Source organism: Crocodylus siamensis, chromosome 11 (genome assembly GCF_052110815.1).
Source record: "Crocodylus siamensis isolate JL-2025a chromosome 11, ASM5211081v1, whole genome shotgun sequence".
In the NCBI taxonomy this organism is placed as follows: domain Eukaryota; kingdom Metazoa; phylum Chordata; order Crocodylia; family Crocodylidae; genus Crocodylus; species Crocodylus siamensis.
In genome coordinates, this window is record NC_143405.1 from 29,350,766 (window position 1) to 29,365,790 (window position 15,025).

The window sequence follows — 15,025 nt, forward strand, 5'->3', positions numbered from 1 at the left end:
TCTTGTAGCTTCTCAAAGGGCTTTGAGATGCTGTAAGGGGCACGTGCACACTCATCTGAATGTGCCCATATAGTTCAATAGACAACAATTTTCTCTTAAAATAAAAGCAATATTAAATTTTAAAGGAAGGACATGAAGATCTCATAAGATTAATTTTATGTGAACAAACTGAGTTTTTTGTTCTAGTCAGGCTAGAAATACATGGAGAAGAGACACCTATGTCTTCACATTTCCAGTCAGATCTCACAAATACAACTTTTCACAATGGGTAAAAATAGAGGAGAAAAATGGACCATATTTTTTGACCCTCAAAAGAAAAAAACTTGGTTCAAAGTTGTGCCAAATGTACACTCAACTCAAGTTTGCAAATATGTACATATATGTTACATTCTTAGGACAACAGCTTCAATTTAATTTTGCCGCTCCCCCCTAGATATAGCATGTCTACTTTGAGAATGCCCATCACCCATTATTTGTTTATCATGGCCAAATCCAAATAGCAATACAATGCATACAAGTGTCAAAGATAGGGAAGGAGACTTAATTTTAGAACAATTCATAGAGGGAGTGCAATTGCACTTGTCATAACTTGGCAACAGTGTTAGTGTACTTCAGATTTGCAGAGTCCTGAATGTAATGTATTTGCATTATAGTAATTTCAGATTATTTCTAAAGCTCACCATGTCCCTTATGTCCCCAGCCCTCTGGTTACAAAAATCCTTATGATCTTTACATTCTTTTACCCTTTAAACCCTGTGCAGTTGGCAATTGTTACTACCCAATTAATGCCATTATAGAACTGGATAACCCATGCACAGAGGCTCTATACAACTTTTTCACACTCATGCAGGGAGTCTGTACTAGAGTAAGGACATGAATTTGAGGCTCCAGGGATCTGAGCTATCACCAATCACTGAGCCATTGTTTCTTCCCTCAACAAAGTATATGTACACAAATGGAGCCCTCTTCATTTTGTTAAGCTATGGACAGGTTGGTTCTGCTCTGAGATTTTTCAAAGCTGGCTGGAGTTTTGAATGTGTAAGAATTCAGTTATACTGGATTTAATTTCACTCCCTGATAGTAAATAATCCTTTTCACAGATCTCAGTCCTCATGGAATGTATCTGAGACCGAACAATAGGAAAATATAAAGAAAAAATAGATAAAAATCATGTTTTTCATCAGGATATTGAAAAAAAAAGTCCAACTCTGGAAGTGGAAGTAGTATGAAAACATTGTAGTTAGAAACAATTGTACTGAAAATCAAAACCACATAATTTTAGTATTTATTTTTACTTTTTTGCACTTAAGATTATATCTAAAATTGAACTAAAGCACAACAGTGGAACAAAACCTTAAATATACTCAAACTAATCAATAAGAGTAGCTAGAAAATTATCATTACTGTGCCAGGCTGCGTCCAATGACCAGGTACTTTATGAAATGATTTGTAGCAAATAAAGCATGGACAGAAAATACATAATAAAAAATTATAAAAGGAAGTTGTACCATTCAGAATGAATCCCCTCTCTAATTAATGACTACTTAAAAAAATTAAGTTAACTATTAAGTGTAGCAGTAAGTTTAGTTGAAGTGACAGCAATTTTGGGACTGGTTAGTAAATCTCTGTTATACATGTTAAATTTGGTTGTCAGCCAAACACACTCTTTGGTGGTTCTTCTTTAGGCTTCTGAAAGACTGTTTCACCTCCTGTCCGATCTCGACTGAATACAGAAGGTGCCACAGAGCCCATTTGTTCTTGAAAAAGAAATCAGAACAAGAAGGTTTGGTCAGTACAAAAGATTTATACCAATAACAGCTGGACTGCTGAAACACATACACCTTTTCAGTGACTTAATTCACCATCCCTGTCAACTGCATGGAAATTCAAGACCTCCCAAGTATCCCAAATGGTACAGAATGCATAGATTTTTCTGCACACATAGTTGCATTACTCAGCAGCTAAATAGAGTGTTATTGTTTTAGACATATGGCAGACTGTCAACAGCCATCCTGAAACCATTATCTTCAACTCAGCCCGTTGAGAAGGGGACCCCTACAACTACAGTAGGAGCTCTGAAAACATGTTTTTAGTCCCGTATACTGTATTGACATTAGATTAAAATTGAATCATAACTTTCTTCTTGCTTTCCATGAAATCTCAAACATGAGCAACATACTATAGATTTCAGTCTGTGATGTTTCTCTTCTTTCTTTCCCAGTTTATATCCTACAGTTTAACATATCTAATATCTCTCAGTTGAGAGCCCAGGTATCTCTGAATGTTAAACAAAGCCCTCTCATCTTTACTCATTTTTAAACTCAATCCTTATCTATACAAACACACACAACTGGACAGAAAGGCAACAAGAACTTAGTTTGATCCATGAAAAGAGGTTTCCATTTTTCAGTGCTTAGTCTGGGCAGTGAGAGGAAGGGCATTCACTTGATGCAGAACCTTTCATCTTTAGAATACCACTTGGTAAAAGTGAATAAGTGGGAAGTAAATAATTTCTTTTTTTTTCATATGATGCCCACAACCAGGCCAGAATACCTGATGGGCCTGTATTATATGGCAAAGATTTCCTCCAATATTACACTGATGGACTTTCATGTATATGCTTGGGTTCCATTTATGCTTAGAGAACAAACATAAATTGCCCACATAAGTCCAAGTTGGATACTTTTAAGAGCTGCATGCCTTATTTAGGGCTATTACTTAAACTAAAAATTTACTTTGAACATAGTTTAATTATGTCAAGTAAAGAGAAAGCCGATTTACCACATTCCTTCATGACTTGATAGGTTTTGGATTTAATTTCCTGGTTGCTGGAGAGTTTTCCTTTGGCTCCTTTAAGATCTTCCTCCTTCACTGGAGGGCGCTTCTTTTTCATGGGGGTGGGCTAAAAATATTGATATATGGAAAAATGTCAATATTTCACATTACAATATATGCAGTAGACAAAGCTAAAATATCCCATAGCTACAGCATATGAAGTTGATACAGAGTGCATCTACACATGCCCATTTACTGCACAGTAACAAAAATTACTGTGCAGTATGGGCATGTGACTCACATGCACACCTGTGCTGCGCAGTAAATATGGTGACTTATCCTGACTTGAGTGTAAATTTGACACCTGCATCATGCAGGTATCAAATTTCTGCCTAAATAGTTACTATGCAGTAACACATGTGAAGACATATTACTGTGCAGGAACCCAGGGGGCCTGCCTGCTGGGTCTACCCAGCCACTAGGGGGCTGGCCTGAGCCCAGCCCCAAGGCTCCTGGCTTGGCTGCCTCTCTTTGCTTCAGTTTGGGATTAAAGTTAGTCCCAAGTGCTAGCAGCTGGCTCTGGCTTCAGTTTGGGTCTAAAGTTAGTCTCAAGTGCTGGCAGCCTTGTGACCAGAGGCTGGAGTTCTCCTCAGTGGCCACAGGGGCACATGGCAGGCTTCTCTGACCTGCACATGTAGATGCTGGCTTATGCCCACTTACTGCACAGTAAATTTAAAACAGCATAAATGAGCATGTAGACATGCCTACAGTGTAGTCCAATCATGGGCAACTCTAGGATTTTGAAAATGGGGCTGCAGATGGTGTGACACATCATCACATACAAACAAAACATACATTTTTCTCCAGTTAAAGGGAAACTAGGTATTTTACTCATATGCTAGGGGTCTAGCCTATATTATTTAGTTTAAGATAAAATAAAAAAACAAATATAAATACTGGAATGTGCACTAATTTGCTGGATATATAAAGTTAAAAAAACACAATGAACTAGGAAAAATAGCCAAAAGATATTGCATCATTAGGTTATTATAGCTAAATGTACTTCTCTTCTTCACCCAGGCAGTTGGTTTTAAAGTCTGGGAGGAGCAGGAATCAAAGAGGGGGTATCTACATACTCTGTTTTGTACACTCTGTTAGGATCTATAGATATGTACATTGCAGACAAATAAACAGTATGCAGTTTGATTTTTATTCAGATAATGAAGAGATGAGAAATATTCTGTATTTGTAAAAAATGCATCTTCCTGAACTAAATTTCAAAAGTACTCTCCCTAGTAATTGAGAGAACCAGAGTTATATCTCAGATTTTGGGGTGAAATAATTTTCAAACCCAGGGTGTAAAAAAACAGAGTAGAAATGGTTTATAACAGAGATAGCTGATGTTTTTGGCCAGAATACAAAACCCCCACAATATCTACCTTGTAAGATGCCAGAGCGCCGGCATGCCAGAAAAAACAAAACTGGGGCAGGGCAGAATGGTGGGGGGTACATGGCAGGATTCCCTGCAGATTAGTATAGATTATCATAAATGGGTTTTTTTACAGTAAATACCAGGTTTTCTAAAAATTCTAATCCTGGTGACAATAAATAAAACTTCATATGCTACCTTTGTTATTGTGTATTTTTTTTTGTTAAGCATGTTGTGATGAGAGAGAGGAAAAAAGAGAAAGAGAGAAAGAAGAGAAAAAGAGAAGAGAAAGAAAAAGAGCAAAAAGAGCAGAGTGAGAAAGAGGAACAGAAAGAATAAAGAAAAGAGAAAAAGAGGGGTGAGAAATAGAGGGGAGAGAGAAAAAAGAGACAAGAGGAAAAGAAAAGAGAGAAAGAGAAAAAAGCAAAAGAAAAGAGAAGAGAAAATAAAAAAGGAGGAAGTAAAATAGGGGAGAGAAAGAAAAAGAGGCGAGAGTGAGAGAACTAGGGACAGTGAAAAAGAGGGGAGAGAAAAAAAGAGAAGAAAAGAAAAAGAGGGGAGAAGAGAAAGAAAAGAGTGAAGAGAGAGAAAAAGAGAAAAGAGGAGTAAGAAAAAAGAGAAAGAGGAGAGAAGATAGAAAAGAAGAGAAAGGAAAAAGACAAAAAAGGGAATAGAGAAAAAGATGAGAGAAAGGGAAGAGAGCAAAAGAGAGAAGAGAGAAAAGAGAGAAAGAAAAAAGAAAAAGAAAAGAGGCAGAAGAAAAAAGAAAGAAGAGAGAACAGGAGAAAAAGAGAGAGAGAAAGAAAGAGAAGAGAAGAGAGAAAAAAAGGAAAAAGAGAAAGAGGGGAGGAAGGGAAGGAGGAGGAAGAAACTACGAGGACCGGCCACCAGAGCCCAGCCACCCAGCAATGCAGGTGGGAGGGCAAGCGGCATGGGCACTGGGCCCACGAGGTGACCACTGCTGCTGGTTTCCCCTCCCCTCCTCCCTACCAATGCAGTCAGGCAGGTGGGCACAGAGGTGGCACTGGAGGCAGTGTCGGGGGAGGTTCGCTGCACGGTATGGTGGCTGGGCTCAGGCCACTTTCTGTGGCCACAGGCCCAGCTCCAGACCTGTCCAGCAGCATGGCACAAGGTGGCCTTGTTGGAAACGGGGGGGCAGGTAAGGGGCACATGCCTCTCTGAGTCACTCATGATACCTTGCCAAGGTCAGTGTGAGCTCTGGGTGTTGTTTCAGTGCCATTTCTTCCCCCACACCTGAGGCAGCTTGTGCTGGGAGAGTCTGCTGGCCTCAGTTTGCAGAAGGCCCGAGGGGTGGGGTCAGGAGAAAACAGGCAGGGACACAGTCTGCGTTCTGCTGCCCCTGCCCGCTGGTGCCCGTGGCTGAGTTTGTGAAACTTTGTGAAGCTCAGCACTACCACAGACAGCAGAGGCGGGGTCAGCAGGACGCAGGCAGCGTGCCTGCGTCCCTGCCTGTGTTCTCCGGACCCCGCTCCCGGTGCCTGCCATGGCGGTGGGAGCTGTGGCTACTTTAGAAAGCTCAGAGTAGCAACTTAAAACATTTTTTTTTTAAACAAGTTCCTCGGCACACCATCTGGCGTGCCGAGGAAAATGTCTCCACAGGCCACTGACCGGCTTGCCTGCAAGGGGTTACCTATCCCCGGTTTATAATCATACCTTATCACATTTTGCCTGCTGTCTTTGGAAGTGAGCACCAAAAGAGAGCAGTAGTTAAGGAACCCTGAGCATAGTGAGCAAAAAGTAGAAATGGAAGAATTTGTATCTTTATGTGATTTTACAAAAAACAGCCATTAAGCTACTATCCTGAGGAAATGCTTTCAAAATGTTTCAGTATGCAGGATGAATAAGGTAGCATGACTAGCCGCTGTGGTAAAAATCAAATTTGGCACCAGGGTGTCAACAGCCATGTATGTCACTAGGGGCAACTGGGGAGTCTCTCGGTTTTCAGTATTGCAGTAGGCCCAGCTGTTCTAAAATTCTTTCCCAGGGAATTGTGGGAGATCTTAACTATCATCCCCCTACTCCAAGGAGAAGGGAGTTCAATATTTGTGGATTATCAGCATATGAGTTCCTACTTCATCCTCACCAAGAGTAAGCAGATGACCCGCCTGAATTTTATGACTTTCTCTTGGGCTTTGGTCTCTCACCCTAGATATGCCAGTGACCCTGGGCTACAGACACTACTTAAACATGGGGCAGTGTTCTGGGCAAGCTCTGAGTCTTAAAAGCCTTGTCTTAATTCTGCATTCATCTAAACATACTATATTTTTATATCTATTCATTATTTGTAAAACTGTTTAAGATTCTAGGAATAAATTGTGCTTTAGTTTCATAGATTCAAATTAAATATTTGTCTATAGTTACTCATCTTTGATAGTTGGCTGAAGCCCCACATATCAGGTTTGAGAGCTTCCAGTCTCTGCTTATGCCTGACCAGAATTGTTTGCAAAATGGAAGTGTAATTTGCAGGGTGTTGTCTACAGGCACGAAATATATACAGAATTGTTTGGATTCATAACTTGAAGAAGGTGAATGAAATCTCAAGCCCCACAGCACAGATGGATATATCCAATGGTTACAGACTTGAATTTTTATTGATCAAATTTTTTTGTCAGTAATGCAAGTTGTACAGGTCTCATTTCTCTACCTGGCTTTCTTCCTCCCAATGACTAATATCCAAAAGCAACCTCTCCTCTTCTCAACTCCCTGCAACAACTAGTATTTCTAGGAATGGCAGAACACTGGTTAGTAACAACTGGTGCTGCTAACCTCTTTCCTGGCAGTTCATCACTTTACACCTGGATCATGGCCTACATGGTGGTAACTTAGACATCAGCATACAATTCAGTAAATCCAATGGATAACAATAGCCCAACTGTTTGATTTTAGTGTGTTTGTGTCTTATCTGAACAACTGTAGTCTGGCCTGCATAACTGTAGTTATATCCTACATCAGACTTCTTAACAGGGTGGCAAATAACTCTTTTTACATAGCTTGGTAATGAACTGAATATTCCCTTAATGGAAGCAATGTGTGTAAGAATAGTTCTTGGAATAAGGAAGGCTGGCTGCAGTGGTGAGTCCTGCTTGTGTTTCTTTTAGTACTTAAGAATGCTTGAGAAAAAATTGCTGCCAATGTGGTTGAAATTTGTTCTGGGAAACAAAATTATCCTCCAGGCCTCAAGGGGAAAGTACCATATAACTGGCCAAAGAAACCAAGTGCAAAAGGCTAAAAAGAAAATCTCAACAGAGTTTTTTTATCAGAAGTGGTTTATCTTTCACATAAGTAATAACAAAGATAGGTTGAATATCTACTCCAGTGGTTTTCAAACATTTTAGTCTCTAGGCACCCCTTCATAGACTTGAGATACCCCCTGGAAAATGTCAGCTTTTAGTTTTTCACTAGAATTTTGACTACAAAAAATATATAGCCATTCTTCTGTTGCAGAGAAACCAGGAAGTCCCCAGGATGTCAGAGTGTTTTCATAGTTTCGTAGTTTCAGACCTCAGTAGATCATCGAGTCTGACCCCCTGCCCTGGGCAGGAAAGAGCGCTGGGGTTATGTATGTGATGCCGGCCAGGTGCTTGTCCAGTCTCCTCTTAAAGACCTCCGAGGTAGGGGAGAGCACCACCTCCCTTGGAAGCCCATTAGAGATTCTGGCAGCCCTTACCATAAAGAAGGTCTTCCTGATGTACAACCTAAATCTGCTCTCTGTCAGTTTGTGGCCGTTGTTCCTAGTTACTCCAAGGGGCGCCCTGGTGAACAGAGCATCTCCTAGTCCTTGCTCCCTCCCCCCCCCCGATGAATTTGTAAACAGCCACAAGATCCCCTCTCAGCCTTCTCTTGCAGAGGCTGGAGATCCAGGTCCCTCAACCTCTCCTCATAGGACCTTACCTGCAGGCCCCTAACCATACAAGTGGCCCTCCTCTGAACCCTCTCCATCTTGTCCACATCCCTCTTGAAGTGCAGCACCCAGAACTGGATGCAGTACTCCAGCTGTGGCCTGACCAGCGCTGTATAGAGGGGAAGCATCACCTCCCTGGACCTGTTCGTGGTGCACCTGCCTATGCATGACAGAGTGCAGTTAGCTTTACTGATTATTTCATCATAATGATGGTGCATATTCATCTTGGAGTCAACTATGACTGAGATCCCTTTCCGACATTGTGCTGCTGAGGTCATCCCCTAGCCTATAGGTGTTTTGGTGATACCTTCTCCCTAGATACAGATGGGGAGGAGCCACGAGGAATGGAGGAAGGAGAGCAAGCTGCAGCTGGGGTTTCCCCAACCGGAGCTGGGCAGGGGCAGGTGGATTGAAGCCCACCACCTCAAGGCTCCTCCCCCGTCCCTCCAGCTCAGGCTGGGCAAACCTCAGCTGCAGCCGTTCCCCCTCCCCCCTGCCCATTCCCTTCCTGCAGACAGCCAAGGACCTGGGGGGGCGGGGGAGGGTTGGAGAGAGAGGCTGAAGGAAGGCTCCTTGGGCTTGACTGGCTACAAAGTGGAGGTCAATTCCTCCCCCCCACCCAACTTCTGAATGTTTGTTGGGTTGGGGGTGGGGTTGCTTTAACTCATGTCCCTTTATGTAAAGTGCCCATGGATTCCTGTTTGAAATCGCTGGGTTTATCATGTGAATCATGTTTGCACACCTAAGGGTGCTAACATTGTGTGTCACCCTGCACTACCTTTGAAAGGATCTCAAGGCACCCAAGTTCAGAATCACTGTTTCAAATCACTATAATTTAGGTTTGTTTATATGTCTGTATGAAAACTGGTTATATAATGTGAATTGCAGTATTTAATTGAATCTAAAATGAGGATTTTCTCCCCATTCTACACGGGGGGAAAACCCTCCTTGTCTTAGACTTAAATATGAGCCAGGCATGCAGCTGCTGTGGTTGTGGATGGGGCCAGGGTGGCTCCTGCATCAGGTGGGGGCGGGGTGGGGGGGCGTGCAGTACAGGAAGCATGAGGGAAGGGAGTGTAGAAGAGGGTGGCACATGGTGCCTGTGCAGGGAGTGTAGAGGAAGGAGGAATGCAATGCAGGAAGGAGCACGGGGAAAGGGTAGTGGGGGCAGGGACATGCAGAATGAGGGGAGCCTGACAAAGGGGACACGTGGAGCAAGCGGAAATTGGGGGGGGGGCATAGGGGAATGCACAGGTGGAGACAGATGGCAGGAAGGCAGGCATAGGGTGGGGCAAGTGGCAAGTGGGAGATAAGGGGTGTTAAGCAAGATACCTTCCCTCCAGCCACTGCATTTCCTGCCACTACTTTTCCTGTGGCAGTGGTGGGGGAGATGAATTTAAGAGGACCCTCCAATAACTAGATTCCAGACATGGAAAATTAAAACAAATTTATAAGTTTCCATGTCTGTAATCTAATAATGGGGGGTAGGGGTATCATCTTAAATTAAGAGTTATCTTGGATTGAAGTAAATATAGTAATTTGCATACTTTTCAGGTACTTACATGTGCCATGATGATAGTGCACATAGGTTTTTAATGGCATGGGTACTTCTAAATCAGAACAACAAAAAGCTTGTGATCCCACTATCAAATCCCTGCTCATATAACTAATGCATCTTTATAAATCTGCTATATAAAAATACTTCTTGCTACAGTGAACTCACAGCCTAAAAGAGGGACCTTCAGGCCTGCTGGCACTAACAGGCCTTATTATAACTGGCAAGGAACAGAATTATTTTTAATTACTTCTGAGTCACAAATGGATTCAGGAGCAGGGTCTTAGCCAGGAGCCATTCCTAGTAGTCAAAACAGGGCAGTCTGGGCTCCTGCTGTCAACAGCAGAAAGTGTTAGTTTACAAGATCTGACTACTACTGTCAAGACTGTTTCACTTGGTAAAGAGAATAAGCAGAACTGAATTCCTCTATATTGCCTGTTAGGTTTCTTTTCTCTATCCTTACAGTACACGGTCCCTATAAAGCTTTCTTTCCATTTTACCTCTGTCATATAACATGCTGTCTCTATTAGAGAATCAATATATAATTACACACACACTTGGTTGAAAACATTACGCATTCATAAAGGTCTTGAGTTTTGAATTCATTTTTTGGACACTTTAAAATGCTTAAGTGGGGGTGGGGGGTAAAAACTAACTTACAGGCTGCACACGGTCCGTTTGGAGTTAAAGAAGGAATCTGGGTCTTAACATCCATTGTTTCTAAAGTCTAAAACATTCACGTCGTCATACCCATTGTTTCCCTGCACTTCATTATATAAGCACCATTTTACCAGAAGCACAGTTCAGAGGAAGCATCTCCTTAGGGAGAAGGAGTACTAAATACGGTTCAAATGACACACCAGGAACCTGCCTATTTCTGCATTTCAACAATCATCACATATGGCTTCTGCAACGGCTTTTCTTGTAGAAAATTCCAGAAAGGCAAGAGCCATGCGTACATTTAAAACTGTCACCAAAGCAGCAAAATTGGGAACCTTACTCCCGTACCACCAATGTATTTCAATCCTCTAGCTTATGAGCTTCTATGTCGTGCTTAGTGAAAATTTCTTTTCCTCAGTAGCAAAATAATTGTTGAAAGTTTCATTGTTAAAGTTTTTCAAAGAGTTTGTTTGAAAATCTTGAAACACAGGGGTCAGTTACCTGAGAAATCTTTGGTTGATTGAAGGATTAGCACAAATACATTGAAACAAGCTACTTAAGCATCATTAAGCAATATGTCAGACATCACAGATCAACACAGAATTCAACTTAACAAAGAGCATCCCATACCTGTGACATTGTTGTGCTCACTCAGTATTAGTGCTCACTCAATTACCTTTTAGAGGCAGTTTTCCCTTTTGCTCAAATCCAATCTGCTCACTGTCTGAAGCCACCTGGTTTTTTCCGTGACTTATATAGACCATTTAATATGAAGTCATGAGTTGGGTCATTTTCCCAAACTAGATTCCAGAATGATTCGGGTTGACACAGGCTGTTGTTATTAAGAGGTTTATTCTTAGAGATGACTAGAGTTTGTAGCATTTACTAACTGCCTGGCTGGAGCTGCATGAACCACAGACCTGACAAGAGGAGACAGCTGCAGCAGTGAAACTGAAGAGAAGTCCAATCCACTCTATAACAAATACTACTTCTGGGGCTCTATTTATAACTTTAAAAGGCAATGCTTCACTGGAAGCTCTGAACTATGAATGCTCCTAGTTGGATGTTTGACAGAAAACTCTTGAACCAAAAAAAATCTCACTTTCTCACACCAAGACTACAAACATTGTAGCCTAAGTCAATTTGCAGTTGTTTATAGTTCTCAATCACCATAATTTTCCGTTTAAAATTACTAAAACTTGGTGTAGTTTTACTACTGGAATTCTTCTGTTACCAACACTTGCATGATTTCAGTTTGCTCTTCAGAGGATGGTTTCTCCTTAGAACGGCATTAATAAGTTTAATGTCCTCCCAAGTCAATGTTAAGTAAAAACTAAAAATAATACATTGTGCCTGTTTTTACACACTTTCAGATATCACAAATTATTTTTAAACACATAGCAATGTTTACATGTTTTAATATTTATCTTTCATATCACAAAGCATGTTATTTTCTACAAAATATTTATTGATATAATATTGTTTGGGTAAAAGACAAATTTATCAGCGTCTTTTCAAGCTTTGTTCATATTTTGTTTAGTGGATAATGACAAAAACAGGGATTAAAACTGAACTCATTATTTAATTATAATTATAATTTACTAATTAAGTGTGGTCTTATCAAGATGTGGCCAATCTCCACTTTTCTGATCAGTTTTATACATATTTTGTTTCTATTACTTCTTACCTGGAAAGAATAAATTAGTAATAAGTTTGCAAGGGGCAAGAGTTTTTGTCAGTGGTCATTTTTATTGAACAGACTGCATGGTTGGGTTATACTTAGACAAGCTGTTGAATATAGCACAATCTTTTACATAGGTGATGCATCAACACATGCTATTCAGATGACACAATAAACTCTAGAGCAGTTCATGCCAGAGTTAACTGCTCCCAGGCACTGTCTACCCATGAGCCCAGGACCCAAGCAATTAGAGCCAGGGTGGAGCAGCCTCAGACTGGCAGGGGGAATGGGGGGGATCAACCCAAAACTCTGGATGGTGTCATTGGGTGGTGGAGGGTCTGGCAGGAGCTGGGGGTCTGGCCGCCATATGGCTGTGCTGACTCGGTGCAATTTGTGCCTGGCAGTCACCATCAACACAAGCATTTGATTGCAGTTAATTAATCCGGTGTAAGATAGTACTGTCCCTGACAGTGATATCTTATGGCATAGGCAATTAGTACGGGGTGCACAGGAGTGCATATGCCCCTCCTGATGGGGCCAATGCCCCCCTGACAGCCGACACCAATTGTGTTGGCAGGGCTGGTGCCCCCCCCGACAGGGCCACTGCCATCGGCATCTTCTTTGGGTGCCCCCCCCAGATTCAGGAGGCACTAGTCGCTCATGGCTTATGGTGGAGGTAATTAATTTATTGCACCCTAATACTGGCATGTGTGTGGATGGTGACACTTTACTGCAAAACCAATCAGTCAACTCTGCAGTAAAGCGCACATGTAGAAGCACCCAGTAAGTTCTTGAGTGTTCATGATACTATGCCCTTATCCAGCCATTTGTTGTGTTGGATTCTTTGTATATTTTTAAAATCAGTATTTCAATACTGTAAAACTTTCCAGTCCAAAGTACACATGACCTTTTGGAGAGTAGATATAGCAAAATATTTTGCATCTATACTGGATGCAAATAAATCTCTCTGCTAATTTGAAGAAAAATTTTAGATAGTTATTTTTTTCTTAGTCTATTAAGATGTTCTTGTACAAAAATAAGGATTTTTATCTTTATGTATCAGCTCTAATGCAATTTATTCAAAAACATAGCTCAAGATCACATTAAAACTGGGATGTGATACAGTAATGTGTGTGACAGCAGGTGGAACCAGGAGGCAGTCTGCAGAGTTATGGTGTCTGTTAATTTGGACTGGAACTCCCAGAAACCCCCCAGGGACTGGCAGTGGGGAAGGGGGCAAGGGAAGAAGGACAAGGAAGACTGAAGCTGGAGGAAAGGGAAGAGAGAGCAGTGTGCAGGTGGAACCTGGTCAGCCCTATAATGTACAGAGGAGTGCACAGTGGAGCTGGAGATCTCACTGGCTTGGTCAGGCAGGATTGTGGACTGAAGGAGCTGGTTTTAGACTTGGAGTCTGATGCAGGCTGCAGTTTGAGTACTCTGGTGACTAAAGTCTTGTTTGGGAACACCTTCAGAGGTGTGTGTGTGTGTGTGCGCGCGCGTGTGCGTGCGGGGGATGGGGGAGAAATTAAGGTGCTGAATGTATGTTACCATGGTGTTGATGTTTCTTTACCTTTCACCTGTTTCCTCCTTTTGGCCCATTGGCTTGTGACCCTAACCTCTATGATTTTCTGTATAAAAGTGGGAGCTCCCCCTTGTGTCTTGTGCCAGTTTCTGGGGCTTCAGGTTTCACACAATATTAATCTATATACTAATACACTAGTGAGTAGCTGGTTGAAGAACATTTTAAGGTATTGTACTGTAAGGTAGAAACATAACTGGTTAGATCATTGGGCTCAATGAGCAGTCATCAGTGGGCTTGTCTACATGAGATGTGTTATTGCGCATTAGCCTAATTTATTGTGCAGTACAGGTGAGCGCCTACATGTGCATGCCTTTACTGTGCAATAAATTCCCTTAATCACACGTAAATTTGCTACCTGTGCAGGTAGTATTTTAAGTGCGATGAATGCATGGTAATGCATAAGTGACCCAGCACTAACTTTGCCACTAGGGGGCCTGCCACTAGTGGCCAACCTGAGGCCAGTCCCAGGACTCCTGGCTGGGAGCTTCTCCTGCTCCAGGGCCAAGCTGCCTTACTGGTAGCCTCTATCTGCAGGCTATAAAAGCCAGCAGCCATTTTCTGCCCTGGGGAACACACCACAGAGCCTGAGTGCACTGTAGGCCCTGTGCATCCCCATAAGCAAGCCACAGATCTGCTGTTCCTGCCTCCCACCATCCCAGTGCTACTGCTCAGCCTGTGGTTGCTTCCTGGTGAGCCTTTGGCTACTGACTGGGGTCTTCTGGTTGCTGGCCAGGGTGCTTTTGGTGCATGTGGCTGTTAGCTGCAGCTTGCTGCAGTCTCTGGGCAGCCCTGCCAGCTTCCAGGGCTACCTGCAGGCAGCCAAATGCAGCAGGGCCAGCACCACCTCCCTGTTGCAACCAACCTATTCTGTGACTGCAGGTGTTGTGGGGCATAGCTGTGTGGCTCCCAGTCCCATGCCATACCCCTGCATTGGGCACTGTTGGCAGTTGCCCAGGGCTGGCAAAACAGGGAAAGCCTCATGGGGGCCCAGAGAGCTGGTGCAGGACCCAACAGCATGTTCTCCCCATCATCCCTTGTTTAGCCTGTCTCAGGCTACGGGCTGAGGAGGGAGAGGAGGATCCACGCAGTGAACCAAAGACTGCGGAGCTGGTGTCATCGGGAAGGCTTTGGCTTCCATGACCACAGCCCGCTCTTTGGCGAGAGAGGCAGCGAGCTGCTGGGAAGAGATGGCCTCCACCTCTCCCGCCTGGGGAGGAGGCTCTTCTCAGCCAGGCTGGCTGACCCGCTCCACCAGGCTTTAAACTAAGCCCGCTGGGGGATGGGGGGACTACTGCCACTGCTGGCCCGCTGAGCGACCCTTGCAAAGCCAGCAGACCAAGGCACTTAAGGGAGCCCACCCCTGCCCCAGCCCTGGCACAATCTGTGGGCAAGGCAAGAGCCCCCAAGGGGACACTTGCCTG

The 15,025-nt window shown here is 42.9% G+C and overlaps 1 protein-coding gene across 2 annotated transcripts; it reads right to left on the reverse strand.

Annotated features, from left to right (window-relative positions):
• Nucleotides 1-139: 139 nt before the first annotated feature.
• On the reverse strand, nt 140-11,176 carry MUSTN1 (musculoskeletal, embryonic nuclear protein 1). Of its 2 annotated transcripts, none has more exons than XM_090021049.1 (3): nt 11,018-11,176; nt 2,782-2,902; nt 140-1,757 (listed from the first exon to the last, which is right to left on the reverse strand). In XM_090021049.1, exons 2-3 carry the CDS (start codon nt 2,891-2,893, stop codon nt 1,651-1,653), a joined length of 219 nt encoding a protein of 72 aa, XP_089877175.1. In that variant the 5' UTR covers nt 2,894-2,902; nt 11,018-11,176; the 3' UTR covers nt 140-1,650. The 2 variants fall into 2 exon arrangements, with proteins under 2 accessions (XP_089877175.1, XP_089877173.1); XM_090021047.1 differs by having other exon boundaries at nt 10,972-11,169.
• Between the last annotated feature and the right edge of the window lie 3,849 nt (nt 11,177-15,025).

What these genes read in the sequence shown, in the direction of transcription:
- MUSTN1 (XM_090021047.1), bottom strand. An exon ending in TCAAGTCATGAAGGAATGTG is followed by an intron (nt 1,758 to 2,781) that starts GTAAATCGGCTT and finishes TTCTTTTTCAAG; the next exon opens with AACAAATGGGCTCTGTGGCA.